General features: G+C 36.4%; 3 protein-coding genes and 1 long non-coding RNA gene across 10 annotated transcripts; 3 read left to right on the top strand and 1 right to left on the bottom strand.

Annotated features, from left to right (window-relative positions):
• The first annotated feature begins 80 nt into the window (after positions 1 to 80).
• On the top strand, positions 81 to 11,464 carry LOC111800832. 7 transcript variants are annotated; one of them, XM_023684708.1, is made up of 11 exons: positions 81 to 297; positions 687 to 845; positions 1,173 to 1,878; positions 2,055 to 2,136; positions 2,656 to 2,731; positions 3,849 to 3,935; positions 4,654 to 4,787; positions 5,449 to 5,695; positions 6,549 to 6,612; positions 10,017 to 10,734; positions 10,823 to 11,464. In XM_023684708.1, the coding sequence occupies exons 3-10, from the start codon at positions 1,269 to 1,271 to the stop codon at positions 10,547 to 10,549; spliced, it is 1,833 nt and encodes a 610-aa protein (XP_023540476.1). In that variant the 5' UTR covers positions 81 to 297; positions 687 to 845; positions 1,173 to 1,268; the 3' UTR covers positions 10,550 to 10,734; positions 10,823 to 11,464. The 7 variants fall into 7 exon arrangements, with proteins under 7 accessions (XP_023540476.1, XP_023540493.1, XP_023540509.1 ...); XM_023684725.1 differs by having other exon boundaries at positions 10,830 to 11,464; XM_023684741.1 differs by having other exon boundaries at positions 1,173 to 1,875.
• On the top strand, positions 7,395 to 8,245 carry LOC111800872. The gene is made up of 2 exons (XR_002816036.1): positions 7,395 to 7,515; positions 7,604 to 8,245. It is a non-coding gene; the product is annotated as an uncharacterized LOC111800872 (long non-coding RNA).
• Positions 11,465 to 12,032: 568 nt separating the features above from the next.
• Positions 12,033 to 15,479, top strand: LOC111801354 (probable transmembrane ascorbate ferrireductase 2). The gene is made up of 4 exons (XM_023685328.1): positions 12,033 to 12,416; positions 13,604 to 13,652; positions 14,642 to 14,841; positions 14,938 to 15,479. Exons 1-4 carry the CDS (start codon positions 12,174 to 12,176, stop codon positions 15,241 to 15,243), a joined length of 798 nt encoding a protein of 265 aa, XP_023541096.1. The 5' UTR covers positions 12,033 to 12,173; the 3' UTR covers positions 15,244 to 15,479.
• A 261-nt stretch (positions 15,480 to 15,740) lies between these two features.
• LOC111801362 (cyclin-B1-2-like) lies at positions 15,741 to 18,317 on the bottom strand. The gene is made up of 4 exons (XM_023685340.1): positions 18,090 to 18,317; positions 17,245 to 17,345; positions 16,654 to 16,751; positions 15,741 to 16,068 (listed from the first exon to the last, which is right to left on the bottom strand). Exons 1-4 carry the CDS (start codon positions 18,213 to 18,215, stop codon positions 15,968 to 15,970), a joined length of 426 nt encoding a protein of 141 aa, XP_023541108.1. The 5' UTR covers positions 18,216 to 18,317; the 3' UTR covers positions 15,741 to 15,967.
• Positions 18,318 to 18,632: the final 315 nt, after the last annotated feature.

Below are 18,632 nucleotides of genomic sequence, written 5' to 3' on the forward strand. Positions count from 1 at the left end.
GTGAGTGAATTAGAAAAAAATTGAATATAAAATAAATAAGTTGGGAACAATTTGGACAATTTGAGAGTTAAAATGGATTTTATTTATAAAGAAAAAAGGAAAAAAGATCTGAATCGTACGGCCAGAACTCATCCATTTACTACGCCGCCCGGATCAATTGATCTGTCCTTGCTCGTCGTCATGATCTGGCGGATCTTTTCCAATTTCCGGCTCCGGCAGATCTCTCTTGCAGTCGCTTTACCTTCTTCCGCTTATCCTTTTCCCAATTCAGGGTCCGAATGCTACTGACCCACTCAGGTACCTTTTCCAGAACCCTAATTTCTATCTTACTCCTCTTACCATTAGTTTCTTCTTATTTGGTTGATTACCACGTAGGCTGAACTAAACTGGAATGTGCTCGAATTATGGAAATTTTGAGCCTGTTTACAAAGTCCCGTTTGACTATTGAGTCTGAATTTGCTTTTCTCAATGCATGGTTTAAATAATGTTTGTTTGTTTTTTTTTCGAAAATTTTAAATTTGAAAAGTTGCTTGGTGCTTACAAATGATTTCCTGGTAATTCTAGTAGCTGTACTTGCCTCTAATAGGACGCTGGCTCATTTATATTTGCCGTCAAATTTTCGGCTTCCGTTTTCATAATTTGCATCTAATTTCCATTGGATTGGTGTTTTGATGTTGCTGATACAGTACGTTGAAGCCTTGCGTAATAATTTATGATAAAGGAGCTTGGACAAGAGTGCTGATTACAAGAAATTAAAGAAGTTCAAATGTCCACCCCAAATTTGTTGTACTGAAAAATACATTAACGTCAACTTTATGATGCTGTTTTAGTTTTAATACAACTTGGTATGTATTCTTCTTCATATTCAGAATTTCTAGACGGCAGTTCCTTGGATTAGTATCTAACCCTACAATGTTATGCAATGAAGTCGCTTGTAGATGGTTAATATCCTAAAGGTGGGCCTCTAGGGGAATTTGAAACCGGGTCCTAGATATGTTCCATGATTCTTACATTTAAAGCTTGAGATTTCTTTGAAATTATTGGATTCTAAGTCTGATATTGATATTATTCAAATTGTATATAATTAATTAAGTTCCTAGTCTACTTTTACCTGAAGCGTTCTTAGTGTTGTTATGGCGTTAACATGTGCCATTGCTACCTTTTATTGATAGGTGATTTCCGCCTGGGATTCAGTTTCTTCCTGCTGATTAAATCTACAGTTACCAAGTTAACTATTTGCTACAGAATTGTCCATTGTATCTCCATTTATGGGTACTGAGGATTTCATTGGACTGCCAGCTTCTGGTGATTCTGGTAATGATGACGAGAGTAATGAGTCTCTTAGCTGTAATGAAAGAAGAGAAGCTTATTCTCAATCAAGTATTTTGAAGTGCAAGGACGATGATGCAAGCATAAAGAGGGTTGAGCTTGAGGATGGACAGTTTGAAGATACGCATTGCATACCTCAATCTGACCTTAATGATGAAACACAACGTTCTGATTCGGATATGGAAATTGAGGATTTGAATAACCTCCCAGATTTTAGTAATACTAGAAGTAGAAATGGGAATAATACAATACGGACTGAAGCAGAATACCTGTCAGTCAACTCTGCAGATGAGAGCATACAACCAAGCAGAGAGCTCTTGCAGCAGAATGAACTTCATCAGAGATATGGAGATGTTTATGATGCTGAAAGTAGAAATTTTGAAAAGGATTTGGTTGGTAATTCATCCTTCTTGAAAACTGGTGGTCAATTGTCTGTAACCAACAGAGTTTCAATTGAGTTCAATGGATTTAACTCTGGAGTGCCCGTTGAGAATGGTTTGTCTCCATCCCATCTTGGAGGCCCCAGTAAGATTCACAAGAGTGGTGGTAGTTGGGTTTTTTATTCTGAATCTTTCTCCTTTCGTGATTTACTTTCAAAAATTGATCCATAGCCTTATATGTCTGTGTGTATATATATTATCTTTTTAAGGCATATCCTATTCTAATTTTCTATAATTTACAAGGTTTTAATTGTGTTACTAAGAGTTATTTTTCTATTTATCCAGCAATATCAGGTGTGAAAAGACCAAGGACAGCCATGGATGAGCAACAGCCTTCAGTGCACATCGTGTATAATTCTTTAACAAGGTTGGCTGTGTAACTGGTGCTGCAAAATGAATCTATTTATTCTATTTAATAAAATGTAACATTTTGTTATAATTAAGAAACATTTATCCGTGCCAAAAAGGGTAAAACATGGTGATATTGATTGCATTAGGATTTTAAGGGATTAGAGTGCTCCCAGTGGTACTGAGTAGAGAACTATCATCATTTGAATTTGTACATCCGAATAACTGATCAGTAGTGAGATGAAGCAATTTTCTGAAATTGATTTGTCATCGAAGCCCATATAAATTTTAAATTGTCATTGAACATTGTTCTCCTATTTGGCAATTCACACCCCCCTAAAAATGTTTCTTCATTTCCTTCAAAATGTTCGATTGTAATACTTATTTTATCTTTTTATTTATTTATTTATTAATCCTGTTGAAGCTGATTTTCTTATAAAAAAAGTTCAAATGTAATGTTGGTCAAACAACTTATAGATGAGTACTTTCAGCAACATAATTTGTAAGTTTCTAACTAGATTCATTTTCTCATTTCCAGAGCTAGTAAACAAAAGCTCGAGGAATTATTAAAGCAGTGGTCTGAGTGGCATGCTCAACAAGGTTTTCTATGCCAAGTAAGCCTCATCCGTCAGTGCTGCTTGCTTTGCAGCTAGTTTCTCTGATTTATTGTTCAAGATGTAGTTATATACAATCTTTTGGAGTTTAGAATTAACTATTTTCTATCTAATTTTGTTGAATAGTTAAATAGAGGCTTACCCATCTGTACACAAGTGTTTTTCTGTTTATGCTTTCTCTTCACAATTGATATTTTCTAAATTTAAAGTTCACCATCTTGAGTTATTGTTCCTGTTTCAACTTTCTTAAAATGAGGCTCTTAATCTTTGACTTTGAATGAAGAAGCAAGCAAGCCTCCAACGGTTGGCTAGTGGTCAAATGGTAAGCTATAGGTTGATGAGGTTGCTATCCTCTAAAATAAATGAAATCCCCTTCGCAGTGTGACTTACAACCAGTGAACCTGAATGATGTGTATGGGTTTGTCTATACCATGTAGGTTCATATGAAGATTAACAAGTGTTGAGGAGAAAAACACTAGAGCTCAGTGAATCCATTATTCTAGTGAACTAATAAGTTTATGGAAAGCATGCTAAAGTTTTTCCAAGGATTCTACGGTGTAGCCGAGTCTAGGAAGGGCTGGTTTCTTGACTGCCTGGGTGCTTGTAAAATAAACTACCTAGTTAATTTGAATGAAAGTGATCTTATGAGAGTGTTTATTGTGGACTCTAATGTGTAGCCGAGTCTAGGAAGAACTGGTTTCTTGACCGGCTGGAGGATCGTAAAATAAACTGCCATGTTAGTTTGAACGAAAGTGATATTATGAGTGTTTATTGTGGACAAAATTCTTGAGTGTGATGCCTGAAGACCTATACGTGCTGTTTAGTGCAATGTATGAATTAAACGTCTGGGGTGAATTAGATTCTACAAAGGTAATCCCTCGTATTTCTAAACCTTATCGTCTAGGGTGATCTGCTCTCTTCTGAAATCCATTTTCTTCTTTTTAACATTTCATGGAAAATCTTTATTAAGTCNTTCCTAAAATTTCTCGTTTTGTTATTTTTTTCTTTTAACTCTAATTCTTTTAATTTCCCTTTTGTTTTTTTTTGTTTTTTTTTGTTTTTTGTTTTTGGTGGGGAGGTGGAGTAATTAATTGAATTTGTTTTTTTCTCTGCTCAGGATGATAAAGAATCTGAAAATCTAGAATCTGGAGAAGAGACATTTTTTCCTGCTCTCTTTGTTGGCACAAAGAAGATTTCATCCGTGGTGACTATCCTGTCCTTTCGTCCATAATCGTTTATATTTGAGATTGTTGACCTATGTTTATATCACTTTTGAATGGCGATTCTATTTTTGGGTTTAGTTAGCAGCTATTATTGTAGGCATTGGATCATTGTTTCCTGTTCTTTTACTTCCTTCTATTTATATCTTTTGTGCCAAGTCTCAACTCGAGAGGAAAAGTTACAATCTGCCTTTGTCATTCTTGAAACATTCTTATTCTATGTTTGTTTGACCACAGACCATCGTGTTTGAACAATTGAATTGCTGGTAGTAATCAATAGATATATGTCTGACAAACTCACTAGATGACTTGCTTTAGTAACATGTGAGCCGGGCGTGGAAACAAAGAAACTGATAACTTTGTGGATACACAATATGAGAATATGTTGACAAACTTTCTTTTTGTTCATGTTATTATTCTTCATTCAGTTTGACGCTGGAGGCAAAAACTAAATCTATTTTGCAAATTGGGAAGGTCTTTTGTAAACACCATGGACTATACATTCTTCTTGTAAATTTCACTCATCAATGAAATTATTTCTTATCAAAAAAAAAAAAAAAAACTAAATCTATTTTCCCTTATGGTTCTTTGTATATATATGGTTGTGTAAAGAATTTGTGAATGCTTTATTAGTTTTTTTCCTCTCTTGTTTTCTTAGCTACTTTCTCTGTATTTTCCTTCTTAATCGTTGTTTAACTGCAGACTTTCTGGATTGACAACAAAAAAAGTGAACAGCAGCAAAGTTTTATTCCTTTAGACGATAATTCTGTGCCACTATATGATCGGGGATTCACTTTAGGACTGACTTCAGCCAATGATTCGAGTAATACGGAAGGGTAAATTCTCTTTATTCACCATTGTTGGATGAAATATTTTAGTGGGTTACCCTTCCTAGTTTTGGACTATTACATGAAAAGAACAGGAAACAATGATCCAATACCAATAATTAATTCGCATGTATGTTGCAAATATGTTGCCTAGAGTGCAATTAGTGGATATGTTATTTTAGAACTCTATTCATTTTTTGCTGTAATCAGGTAATCTGGTTACAGTGCACCAAGTTTAAAGGATTAGAAACTTCTACCTAATGCCATACAAGGACCACTCGTATCAGTCTTGTAGTGAAGTTAAGGCTAATTAATACTTTGTTATCATTGTAGTGAGTCAGAAGCTTATTTATTCATGAAATTTGAGTTGATGAGTTGAGTTAATAGCAAGGGACAAGAAAATATTAAGAAGTAAAGGTAGCTTTATATTAAAAATGAAAACTAGTCCTTGATTTCCATGTTTTCCATGGCAATGGAAATGATGGGATTCTTTGTAATAGTTCATATCTTTTTAGTCTAGTAAAGAACATTAATATTAATACGGGTGTATACTTGGGTTTGCATGATGTTTAGGTGCCTTCCATTAGTGCTTTGTTAATCTTTTGCCCTTTTACTACAGCACTTTGAACTTGTTTTTTTCTTTCTCTTTTTTCTTTGGCAAACTTTTTAGAGGTCAGAAGATAATTGATGATGCTAGCCGATGTTTCAATTGTGGTTCTTACAATCATTCCTTAAAGGATTGCCGAAAACCTAGAGATAATGCTGCAGTTAATAATGCCCGCAATAAGTCTAAAAAACATTATAGTTCTGGCTCACGCAATTCAACCCGATATTATCAGAATTCACGCGGTGGGAAGTATGATGATTTGAGGCCAGGAGTTCTTGATGCTGAAACACGGCAATTGTTAGGTCTCAAGGTATTATAACTATCTTGTTCTTAAGAATTATTTCATTCATGGCTTGTCAATAGGAAAGCAAATAATAATTTAATACTGGCCGCAGTATTACAATTAATAACTTCGACTCCAATTTGGTTGCAAGTGATTACCATTTGATTGTGTGCTTGATGTTCTTTTCTCCCAAGAGCATTTCCAAGAGAGCTTTGATTTTTTTTTCAGCTCATGGTTTCAATAGTTAATTCATTTTGAGTGGAACAGAATGATCCTATAGAAGGTGTAATGTGCATAGCCATTTGAATTGGCAATTAGATAATTTGGAAGTCATGTCAAATGAGGATGTTGTTTTCCACAATAGAAGAATTATCAACTAATGTGTGTATATATATATATATATATATGTTGCCTCGGGAGCTTAGAATACGAACTCCGATTGGCTAATATGAAAAAGGTGCTATAGTATAAAAGGGTCCAGGTTAAGTCCCTTTGGATTTCTTGTCGGATTTACTCAGGCTGTCTCCTTCTGATGTGAACTTACCCCTTTCTGAGCATCTATTCTCTTTTGCCTTACTGATAGTTGTCCTTTTGGATCTTAGGAGTTTATGATCCTCCTAAAGAAAAACTAGGAATTTGAGGGCTTAGGTTGTCTCTTGGTCTGTTTGGCTCTTGATGTCATCTGCCATAAATAAACAGTTTTCGAGATTAAATAGGTACAAACAAAAGTTTAGAAATCAATGAAGATTGGTGTATGGTTTGAAAATTAAACGCATAATTTAGTACGTATTTTCAAATAGGAAATTTTGATCTATACACGTAAACTTCATGAGTTGGAGTCATATGTGGTTACTGTTTTGATATTCTATTCACTATTCAGGAACTTGATCCGCCCCCTTGGCTTAACAGAATGAGAGAGCTGGGATACCCACCGGGATATCTAGGTAATTACATTACGTTATCAATGCTGCTTTCAATTCAGTCATTACATATACTTCTTTTAATATTTTATTGTCTTCGTACCTTCTTTTGTTTTTATCAATGAGAGGTGCTACTTCCATTGCCAAAAAAGAAATTATTTTTGTGGCAGCATTTTGTGTTTTCTTAACTCAGATTCCATTACAATTAACAGTTGTCTTTTAGTTATTATCTGGCTGATGCATTTCTCACTGTTTCCTGCTGCATTCGACTTGTGAGAATTCTCGTGAAATATTTCCTCTTCCTGATTTTATGTGGTCATCTCTTCAGGATAAACTTTAGGGTTTTGTTGCTCAATGCTTAGTAGAGTAGTTCTTGGGAGATTTGAAGGGAGAGGATAAGGGAGGTTACATCTTTGGAAAATACTTGGATTCGTTACTTGTTTCTTCCGCTTTGAGCCATTCCACGATCAATTTTATGATTAGTCATTCTTTCTTCTGTGCTTATTGGAGATGTTCTTGGTTTGGGGGTTCTACTATGTAACCGCTTAAGCCCACCGCTAGCCGATATTGTCCTTTTGGGTTTCCCTTCGAGATTTTTAAAATGCGTCCGTTGGGGAGAGGTTTCCACACTCTTATAGAGAAAATTTCGTCCTCTCCAACCAATGTGGGATCTCACAATCCACCCCCTTCTGGGCATCGCATCCTCGCTGGCACACTGCCCGGTGTCTACTCCTTCGAGGCTCAGCGTCCTCGCTGGCACACCGTCCTGTGTCTGGCTCTGATACCATTTGTAACAAACNCTGTGAAGTGAAATAGGTTTGACATCCTTATTTCAAAGCTGGTGAAGATGAGGTGACTTGAATTTGAAAGAATTATTTGTGGAAATAAACTAGAGATGGAGAGCCTGTATAGAAGAATCATATATGGGTGAGTCTGAGAAATCAGTTGCTGAATTTTTGACTTTCTGCTGTATATGGGTTATTCACTTGTACTGATTTCTCAATCTCCATACTAGCTTTTAGCTGCAAAGGATTCTTGGGCTACCTTCAGATCTTCCTGCTCCCCATGGATATGAGCTTCAGTTTCTAATCTCCCATTTTTCAACCTCTCCTCAGAGCCGAGCTTCACCCACCCCGCATTTGCTTTTCTTGAAGGGGGTCATAGTGGTTCGGGGCATCGGCGATCAGAAGGGGTTTCTTCCATCTGATGGAGAAGTGGGTTTGAGAATAGGAGCAAGAAGGAGCGAAGCAAGCTGTGAGACCGATAGGTAATCTCAGCCGTATCTTCTCCGCCTCGAGATTCCTCTCCTTGGATTTCATAGGCCATTCTCTTTGTTCAAAGCTTTGAACTTTGCATCATAATTTGCCTCTTTCTCCTTCAACTTCTCCATTCTCTTTTCCAGTGCCTGCTCTGTTTTATAACAACCTTTTATGCCATGTGCTTGATTTCAGCTTCCTTTTATCTACTTCAGACACTTCGTTTTCCAACTCTTCGTCCAAAGATTTAATCTTTTCATCATTTTTTAATTCAAACTCAGACTTCTTCCGGGTCAAGTGATGAGTGTTTTTTTAGCGTTTTAGTCTTTTTCTAAAGACTCTCATGTAAAGCTAACATGATTTGTTACATACAAATATAGTCAAAGAAAGATGAGACGAGATGAGATAGACAATCAAAGACTGCAACGAGACTACCATAGGAAAGCCCTCCTACTACTAACATAAAAATTAAATATTCAAATTCTTAGTTTGGGAGTNATAAAAGGGTCCAGGTTAAGTCCCTTTGGATTTCTTGTCGGATTTACTCAGGCTGTCTCCTTCTGATGTGAACTTACCCCTTTCTGAGCATCTATTCTCTTTTGCCTTACTGATAGTTGTCCTTTTGGATCTTAGGAGTTTATGATCCTCCTAAAGAAAAACTAGGAATTTGAGGGCTTAGGTTGTCTCTTGGTCTGTTTGGCTCTTGATGTCATCTGCCATAAATAAACAGTTTTCGAGATTAAATAGGTACAAACAAAAGTTTAGAAATCAATGAAGATTGGTGTATGGTTTGAAAATTAAACGCATAATTTAGTACGTATTTTCAAATAGGAAATTTTGATCTATACACGTAAACTTCATGAGTTGGAGTCATATGTGGTTACTGTTTTGATATTCTATTCACTATTCAGGAACTTGATCCGCCCCCTTGGCTTAACAGAATGAGAGAGCTGGGATACCCACCGGGATATCTAGGTAATTACATTACGTTATCAATGCTGCTTTCAATTCAGTCATTACATATACTTCTTTTAATATTTTATTGTCTTCGTACCTTCTTTTGTTTTTATCAATGAGAGGTGCTACTTCCATTGCCAAAAAAGAAATTATTTTTGTGGCAGCATTTTGTGTTTTCTTAACTCAGATTCCATTACAATTAACAGTTGTCTTTTAGTTATTATCTGGCTGATGCATTTCTCACTGTTTCCTGCTGCATTCGACTTGTGAGAATTCTCGTGAAATATTTCCTCTTCCTGATTTTATGTGGTCATCTCTTCAGGATAAACTTTAGGGTTTTGTTGCTCAATGCTTAGTAGAGTAGTTCTTGGGAGATTTGAAGGGAGAGGATAAGGGAGGTTACATCTTTGGAAAATACTTGGATTCGTTACTTGTTTCTTCCGCTTTGAGCCATTCCACGATCAATTTTATGATTAGTCATTCTTTCTTCTGTGCTTATTGGAGATGTTCTTGGTTTGGGGGTTCTACTATGTAACCGCTTAAGCCCACCGCTAGCCGATATTGTCCTTTTGGGTTTCCCTTCGAGATTTTTAAAATGCGTCCGTTGGGGAGAGGTTTCCACACTCTTATAGAGAAAATTTCGTCCTCTCCAACCAATGTGGGATCTCACAATCCACCCCCTTCTGGGCATCGCATCCTCGCTGGCACACTGCCCGGTGTCTACTCCTTCGAGGCTCAGCGTCCTCGCTGGCACACCGTCCTGTGTCTGGCTCTGATACCATTTGTAACAAACCAAGCCCACTGCTAGCAGATATTGTTCTCTTTGGGCTTTTCCCTTTCGGGCTTCCTTTCATAGTTTAAAACACGGAAAGAGGTTTCCACACTCTTATAAAAGATGTTTTGTTTTCCTCTCCAACCGATGTGAGATATCACATGCTATTTGTAATTTAATTCTATCGGTGAAATTCTGTTAGTTGAAACAAAAATGGGAGTGTAGATTTGACGAAATAAACCATCCAGCAGGACTCCAACTTACCGAACCTGATTAGGGTTACAACATAGCTAACCCTAGAATGATGCCAAATTGAATCTAGATTTCCTGACTAGAAAAGATGATAAATCTCTAACCATTTTAATAACAAAAATGAAATAAAGAACTCCTCTGCAGTGTTATGTTCACTATTTAATAGCAGTAAAAAACTTGTTATCTTTCAGATCCGGAAAATGAGGATCAGCCGTCAGGGATTACAATATTTGCCGATGAGGAAACAGACGAAAAGGAAGATGGGGAAATTACTGAGACAGAGTATAGTAACCCACGAAAGAAGATGAGTGTTGAATTTCCTGGCATAAATGCTCCAATCCCAGAAAATGCAGATGAAAGACTTTGGGCTGCTGAACCGTCAAGTTCAGGTCTCCCTAGAAACTGGTCGAACCAGCGCTTGAACCATCATACAGATTATGATGGGAGGGGGAATGATCACTCTCAACCACGATGGTCCCGGGATTACAGAGACGACGGACCTCCAGGCGTTGACTCGGTAAAAAGTCCTCCCATGTCGTTCACTCCGAGGTATGGTGGTCAAGATTTTAGTTATGACTCCCAAAGTTCAAGGGGTACGTCAAGGACCCCAAATTTGGGGAGGGTCCACTCAGATAGAGGTAGAAGAAGCCCAGTGCTTGACGACGATTACTCGAGATATGGCTCTCAGAGTTCTCCGCTGTTTTCACCACCAAGAAGACGCTGATATTTGGAGATAAATAGCCAGGCTTTGTAGAAATAAATACCTTCTGAAGGAATTGAGGCTGTGAAGTGAAATAGGTTTGACATCCTTATTTCAAAGCTGGTGAAGATGAGGTGACTTGAATTTGAAAGAATTATTTGTGGAAATAAACTAGAGATGGAGAGCCTGTATAGAAGAATCATATATGGGTGAGTCTGAGAAATCAGTTGCTGAATTTTTGACTTTCTGCTGTATATGGGTTATTCACTTGTACTGATTTCTCAATCTCCATACTAGCTTTTAGCTGCAAAGGATTCTTGGGCTACCTTCAGATCTTCCTGCTCCCCATGGATATGAGCTTCAGTTTCTAATCTCCCATTTTTCAACCTCTCCTCAGAGCCGAGCTTCACCCACCCCGCATTTGCTTTTCTTGAAGGGGGTCATAGTGGTTCGGGGCATCGGCGATCAGAAGGGGTTTCTTCCATCTGATGGAGAAGTGGGTTTGAGAATAGGAGCAAGAAGGAGCGAAGCAAGCTGTGAGACCGATAGGTAATCTCAGCCGTATCTTCTCCGCCTCGAGATTCCTCTCCTTGGATTTCATAGGCCATTCTCTTTGTTCAAAGCTTTGAACTTTGCATCATAATTTGCCTCTTTCTCCTTCAACTTCTCCATTCTCTTTTCCAGTGCCTGCTCTGTTTTATAACAACCTTTTATGCCATGTGCTTGATTTCAGCTTCCTTTTATCTACTTCAGACACTTCGTTTTCCAACTCTTCGTCCAAAGATTTAATCTTTTCATCATTTTTTAATTCAAACTCAGACTTCTTCCGGGTCAAGTGATGAGTGTTTTTTTAGCGTTTTAGTCTTTTTCTAAAGACTCTCATGTAAAGCTAACATGATTTGTTACATACAAATATAGTCAAAGAAAGATGAGACGAGATGAGATAGACAATCAAAGACTGCAACGAGACTACCATAGGAAAGCCCTCCTACTACTAACATAAAAATTAAATATTCAAATTCTTAGTTTGGGAGTTAAAATTATAATATATATATATATATATATATATATATATAATATTATGATTTCTTTATATCGAAACCAAACTAAGTAAGTTATGGGGATAAAGATGGGCTAAAAAGTGAATACTATGGTAAATGAATCATTTTAAAAATAACTTTTTTTTACAAAAATTATTCTCTATTAATTTCAAAAGTTAATTATTATAGAATCAGATACTTTCCTTAACAAAATTTAAAATTTCAATTTTATCCTATTTAAGATTAATTTTAATATAATGATATTTTTCTCAAATTGCGAATTCTATCTCTCAAAATTAATTAAAAAATATATATTCAATTTTGATGGTATATCTACTTTAATCATTATAATTAAATAATAATAATTTAATATTTGTAAGTTTTTTTTTTTTTTTTTTTTTTGAAAGTATATTACATTAACAAGGAAAATCTCGATTCCTTAATCCAAAAGTCAACGTAAAGCAAAACCTTTTTTTTTTTTTCTTTGAAATATTCTATACTAAAATTAAGCCTAAATTTCCATTCCATCTCACCAATGGCGATGAGTGATTCGAGATCTTAGGGAGAAATCAACGTCTGAAATTTCATTCGATCAGTGTTTTTCCTTAATGCAGCTGAAATTGGCTTCGAATTTGCCCACGATTTCCTCCATTGAAGATCCTAATACTCCAATTCTTTCCCCCACTATCTCATCAGCTGAAGAACCAATGGCGGTTCCCGCGGTTCAGTTCCCGATCTTCATGGCCGTGAGAGTGCTCGGGATGGTTGTGGCAACTCTCGTCTTCATTTGGACCTTGCACTTCCGTGGAGGATTGGCGCTTATCTCAGATAACAAGGATCTCATCTTCAATGTAATTAGCAATTTCCTCTATATTCACAAATTATTTTGCTCTTGCGTGTGTGTTTTTTTTCCCTCTTGTTTCCGATTTCTGAATTGATGCGCATGTTCGATGGGTCTTGAGTTAATTTAGTTTTCCCTGGTCTTTCTGCTTCGGATTTTGGATTTGGATGTTTGAAATTTGAGCACCATTTGGCTTGTCACCAGCAGAAATGTTTGGAATGAAATTAACGGTGCTCACTACTTGCTCACCATTGTTAGTTCTTCTCAGCTTCAGCCTGAAATGGCTGTTTAATGTACTCCTGTAGTTTTGAATTGTATGCTCTAAACCCATTGATGAAGCGTAGAGTAATTGGGTCTATTCTTTCTGGGGTTTGGAATTTTCATGACAAATTTAGAGATGAATTTTGAATGGCTGATCATGTCTTGGGGGCAAAAGAAGTCATATGCATATAGACACCTTTTACTGTCAGCCATCTATGATCTGCATTTCTTATCAGTTTCAAAAAGATGGGAGATAATGCAAAATAGAATTCATTCTTTACATGTGGCTCATATCAAGGTCAATAGAATTTTTTGTTATTGACACAGCTTAGCTCGAGTAACATTTGGCTATCTACTATTATTTCTTGTGCCTCTTATATGAATCTAGTAACAAGCATGGTTCGTTCTTAGTATCTAAACTATTTTTTAATGCATATCTTCGTATAATTGTTTATTTTATATTTGATGGCAATCCTAGTGGAGAGTGTTTATTTGAGATCCCACATCGATTGGGGAGGAGAATGAAGCATTCTTTATAAGGGTATGGAAACCTCTCCCTAGCAGACGCATACGCATTTTAAAAACTTTGAGGGGAAGTCTGAAGAGAACAATATCTACTAGCAGTGGGCTTGGGCTGTTACAGTTTGTGTACTCCCGTTCGCTCCCATTCTGGGACTCTACTTAAATAATGCATCTGATGGTCTTGTAGTTTATAAGTTTGGTCTTGTAGTGGATAGAAACCAAGGATATGAGCATAATATTGAAATGGTATTGTCATGAAACTTTTGGATCTAATGATGTCACGCGAGGGAAACATGATTATTATTTTTGCTGTTGATATATTCTATATGCTTTACATAATAGAAACTTTAATTTTTAATTCTTTTTGTCCTTTTATTTTCCTGTTTATTTGGTGAAGTTGCTCCTGTTTTGTAGGTCCATCCTGTTCTTATGGTGATTGGACTTATACTCCTAAATGGTGAAGGTAAATATCTTTTTTCTTTGGACTTAAATTATAGTTTGAAGCACTAGTTTACACACGTTTGGATTCTTCTTCCATTTCGGTTTTGATGCGATGTTTTGTATTTGACTATTTGAATGCATATGTAGGCTGTGAAAATATAATGCTACTATGTTAAAAGTGAGAAATCACTTTTTTATGAGAAACAAACTGCATTTGATAGGAGATATGAAATTACAAAAAAATAAGGGGGGAGGAAAGCCAAATCACATTTGATATAAATAAGCGTTTTTGTGGGCTACGGGTGGAGGGTTATGAGATCGTCACTCAATCCTGGGGAAAGAACTCCCTGAGCCTTAGCTGGAACCTAAACCAAAGCTAAGCTTGTAGGCTCGTAGAGAAAGTCATTTTACAGGTATACCCACGGATCTATGTTCCTGAACAAGCCAAGAAAATTATGAAAACCTCTTTCAGTTGGCACAAAGATAAGAAGGTTGTAAAAAAAAAAAAAGGCTCTTACTAAAGAGCAAGTATTCTTTTGCCTTTCTCTAAAGAGAAATAACAGAGTTGGAGAGTTGGAACTAGTAGATTGTAATTTAAGTGGCTCTTTTGATCTAGAACATTCAGTGTGCTCAATTTTTTCTTCCCTGGGTGGTGGGGTGTAGAGTTGTATGAGAGAGATTGGTACTGTTGTTACTAGTTACTACTGNTTTTTTTTTTTTTTTTTTTTTTTTTTTTTTTTTTTTTTTTTTTTTTTTTTTTTTTTTGTTGAGAAAACTGGGATAATGGGCAAGGATCTTAACAGTATAAAACATTTGCTAGGCTTTGTCATGTAGGTCTTAGGTTTTGTACAGGAAACGTGTTATTTTACGAAACGTGCTGGAGGTCAGGTTTAGAATCATGTATGAAATATGTATCCTGAAATCATTCACAAACTTGAGTTAAAGTTAATTCTCCTACCATTCTGGTGCGTTCAATGGTTCTGTTCACCGTGCTTAGATGTATTGATGCAGCAATGTTGGCATACAAGACAGTCTCAGGAACCAAAAATTTCAGAAAACTAGTTCATCTTGCAGTACAGTTTGTTGCATTCTGTTTAAGCCTGATTGGCATATGGGCTGCCCTGAAGTTTCACAACGACAAAGGAATCGAGAACTTTTACAGTTTGCATTCATGGTTGGGTCTAGTTTCGATCTTTCTGTTCGGCTTCCAGGTTCGTAAATTGCAATTTCTGCTGGTGTGATGGCATGATTTACTTTTGAGCCCGCTTGTTGAGCTATAACTCATTAGGATGACGCCATTTTAACAGTGGACTGCAGGATTTGTAACCTTTTGGTACCCAGGCGGCTCCAGAAACAGCCGATCGACTCTATTGCCATGGCATGTTTTCTTTGGTGTTTACATATATGGCCTTTCCATTGCTACAGCTGTTACTGGCTTGTTAGAAAAAGCTACATTTCTTCAAGTCAGCAAGGTGATTTTACGCTATTCCAACGAGGCGTTGCTGTTAAATTCGTTGGGTCTCCTCATTGTTCTTCTGGGTGGTCTTGTAATTCTCGCGGTTATCGCTCCATCGAGTAGCAAAGGCGACATTTTCAGGGGGCCAGCTGAATAGGATAAAGAAGCCAATGGAAATGGAACAAGGATTTTTGTTGCGTGACGGATCTTTCCTGCTGTAAACATATCATAATCGAACTTGCCTTTATTTTTGACTCGAGACAGTTAGATTCTTCCATAACACAAAAATCACATCATAGGTTGAGAAGCAAACAGATTCTTTAGTTGAGAATAAGATGTTATATGTTGTCTTTTCACGTGGAGCTATACTCATTTTGGCAAAATTTAAGCTTTGATTTTGAGCAGATCGAAGCTAAGAAAATTTATAGTACAATGATATTACACCTTCAATTTTCATTAAAAAAAAAACGTTAACACATACGTGCAACGTTATTTTATTTGATGGATGTCATACCATTCAAATACTAGCAAAATATCAATATTGAAAAAAAAAAAAAATCCAAACCAAGTTTAGAAAAGTTCATATCTAGTAGTTCGGTCAATTTCAAAAAAGTTAAATATTTTAGTACTGGAAGTTTAGAAACATTCAAAATCAGCCAACACTTATAGCAAGAAAGCTATAGTTCACTATTTATAAGAAATCAGATAAAAAGTTGGGATAGCAAACAGATCATAGAACTATGAAAGCTAAAAGTTCAACTGATAAGAAGAAAACATGTCATGACCAACAAACAAACAGATGTGCCAATAAAAAGAGGGGTAAACTATGGCAATGATATGGCTGTCTGATGGACTGTCTTCTGGATGTAGCGGCCATTTGATTACATGAAACTTGGGCAAACAGGTCCTTTGGAAAGACCAAGGCGGACTTCCATTCCATGGTGCATGTCCAATGGCCTCAAAGATTCAGACTCCCTTGGGTCTGCAAATAACATTGACATAGGAAGTTGTAAATAAACACCAGCAGAGACTATTATCTAAATGGGTATATATAGACTCATGAAAACACGGCGATATAGGACTAGAAAACACAGATTCATTATGTTAAGAAAAAAAAAAAAAAAGGTGAAAGCAAACATCCCTTGTGGAAATGAGTGGCTGCAATCTTGCATAAAGACTAGTGGATGGCATATTCTATGTGATATTGGTTATTGGAAGCAGCGGAAACTCTTGCGAACTTCATCAAACAGACATGCTAGTAGTCGCAAGAAGGATGGTTAAAAGTGAGGAATAAGATCATTAATCCAATGAATATGTGTATAATATACTTTTATGAAAGTGAAGTGAAGGTCCCTGAATACTATTTTTCTAATTGTGCTAAACCCGACCATACTTCATGGATTTAATCATCCCACCAATGTCAGATAGTCATAAAAGAAAGTTGTTAAGATTAAAAGAACTATTTAAGGTAATTGAAAACTCTCATGAATGAAGCAAAAGAATATAGTGAACAACAGAATCAGATGAGCTATTAGGATCTAGGTCACTTCATAAGTTCTCATTTTACCATTTAGATAATCTTCAAAGCCAAAGTCATCCAAGCCTCCAGTAAGAGCCTCCAAACCCAGCATTGAAGATGGAATAGGTCCTGGAGGCCTTTGAAATCTGCAATAGCGTTGAATTAGAATATAAAATTATATTAGCAATGATCTTCAAATTCCAACAAGACAACAGCTTGAATTAACTTAACTGGCATCACAAGTTGAAATGTTGGTGAAAATAAAAGAAAAGAAAAGTAGATGCCAGATTGTAGTCACCCCATTTAAATTCATGCACATCAAACATTAATTCCACAAGAGATCCTATTTTAATGTCATTAGCATATCAAGGGATGAGGGGGAAAGGTGCTCCCACCACACTTCCAGAGAACTAAATTTAACATGTGTATGAAGAGAGAAAATCACATGAGGTAGAAGAGTGAACTATGACCTTTTTGCTCCCCACCAAACCATTATAAAACAAAGATTAGCAATGTGATTAAAGTTGAAAATAAAATAAAATGCATAACCAAAACAGCAGATTTTGGCCTTTTCACTAATACTCGAATTTAGAACACACCAAAAGAGATCCAGCATCAATGCAAGGAGAAAAACCATACCGAGAAAGAATTTGCCTGTCCAAATCCATCTTCAGTGGAAAAGCAGATCCATATGTATTCACAAGAATTTTCCTTTTCATCTCCTCTTCTGTTCTCCTCGTCTGAAGCATGAAAACAAGGATATACATGTATCAAATTAAAATAAATTGATTCAACCAATTAGAAAAAACTGTGGTTGATACACCTTTCTTGGTGGATACCGTTCATTATGACTAAACCAACTTAAATGTCCAAAATTGTTTGAAAGATTTATGGTGTTTATCTCATAAATGTTTTGAATGCAAACTAATGCCCTTCAGGTGCTGCCATAAGAAATTTATCTTGGATATAAAGAATTCTATTAGCAAATGAAGAAAGAAAAAGAAAAGGGACAACCATCCCACCCCAACCCTATAATCAAGACAGAAGAGGCTGTTCGGTGCTTTTCCTAAGGATCCCCCCTCCTGAATGCTGGATGGTCACTAATTACAAGTTCCAAAGAATATGGCTGCTCTTAGTCCTCTCCATAGAAATCTAATTGAGGGCAGAACCTATTTGCGCCACTGTCCATTTGTAAGATGGGACACCCAAAATATTGAAATATGGGGATAACAAGAGAGCATTGACCATAATAACAGGAAATAAAACTTCAAGTTACAAGTTCCTAATCCGAGAAACATGGACAAACGGTGGTTCATCAGCTCCGACGAATCTAGATTCTATTTCTAATAACAATCTAGTCTAACTGCAATAAATAAACAGCAAAATCCACACAGAAATCAAATAGGGCAACTTAGATTGAAACTTCCAGTCCACTTTTCCACATTGTATAAAATGGCGATAGAAAGAGAGGGAAAGGAAATTACAGTTTCGTAGAGGGATTCGACAGGATGAGATCCGACGAGGTCGCTCTTAACGCCTTGGAGCCCAAATCGAAGCGCATCGTTCTGGATCCCTCCGATTTCATGGGCTATTGTCTTCGAAGATTCCATTTTTCTTCTTCAAGGAGCAAGTTCAGAGAAAACTTATTCAGCAAGTCGAGAACGGAAAGCTGTGCCTCTGCGAACTGCGAACTGGTATCGTTTTGGTATTTATATAAAACACAGTGACTTCGAAGAAAAGTTTTCATTTTTTTGGCCAAAATAATCAGATATATATATGCGCTTATCGGTTTGGGTAATTTTAATTTTAGTTTTTAATCTAACATTTTCAATTTTACTTTTTAGGATAAATTAAAAAATTAATGGAAGTCGAGTGGCCGCCAATTTAGGGAATGATCATCCATTTATAAACAAAAAAAAAAATACTAACTCCATTATTATAAAGCCTTTTGAAGAAACCCAAAGCAAAGCTATGAGAGCTTATGCTCAAAGTGGGCAATATCATACCATTGTAGAGAGTCGTGTTCG

The sequence above is a fragment of the Cucurbita pepo genome, chromosome LG01, assembly GCF_002806865.2.
Source record: "Cucurbita pepo subsp. pepo cultivar mu-cu-16 chromosome LG01, ASM280686v2, whole genome shotgun sequence".
Classification (NCBI taxonomy): domain Eukaryota; kingdom Viridiplantae; phylum Streptophyta; class Magnoliopsida; order Cucurbitales; family Cucurbitaceae; genus Cucurbita; species Cucurbita pepo.

Bases quoted from the DNA above. Each gene is read 5' to 3' on its own strand.
- LOC111800832 (XM_023684708.1), top strand. From the start codon at position 1,269: ATGGGTACTGAGGATTTCATTGGACTGCCAGCTTCTGGTGATTCTGGT. The intron at 1,879-2,054 runs GTTGGGTTTTTT...CTATTTATCCAG, and splicing joins GATTCACAAGAGTGGTGGTA to CAATATCAGGTGTGAAAAGA. The intron at 4,788-5,448 runs GTAAATTCTCTT...CAAACTTTTTAG, and splicing joins GATTCGAGTAATACGGAAGG to AGGTCAGAAGATAATTGATG.
- LOC111801354 (XM_023685328.1), top strand. From the start codon at position 12,174: ATGCAGCTGAAATTGGCTTCGAATTTGCCCACGATTTCCTCCATTGAA. The intron at 12,417-13,603 runs GTAATTAGCAAT...CCTGTTTTGTAG, and splicing joins ACAAGGATCTCATCTTCAAT to GTCCATCCTGTTCTTATGGT. The intron at 14,842-14,937 runs GTTCGTAAATTG...CCATTTTAACAG, and splicing joins TCTTTCTGTTCGGCTTCCAG to TGGACTGCAGGATTTGTAAC.
- LOC111801362 (XM_023685340.1), bottom strand. From the start codon at position 18,215: ATGGAATCTTCGAAGACAATAGCCCATGAAATCGGAGGGATCCAGAAC. The intron at 17,346-18,089 runs GTAATTTCCTTT...TTCATGCTTCAG, and splicing joins TCGAATCCCTCTACGAAACT to ACGAGGAGAACAGAAGAGGA. The intron at 16,752-17,244 runs GTATGGTTTTTC...ACGCTATTGCAG, and splicing joins GACAGGCAAATTCTTTCTCG to ATTTCAAAGGCCTCCAGGAC.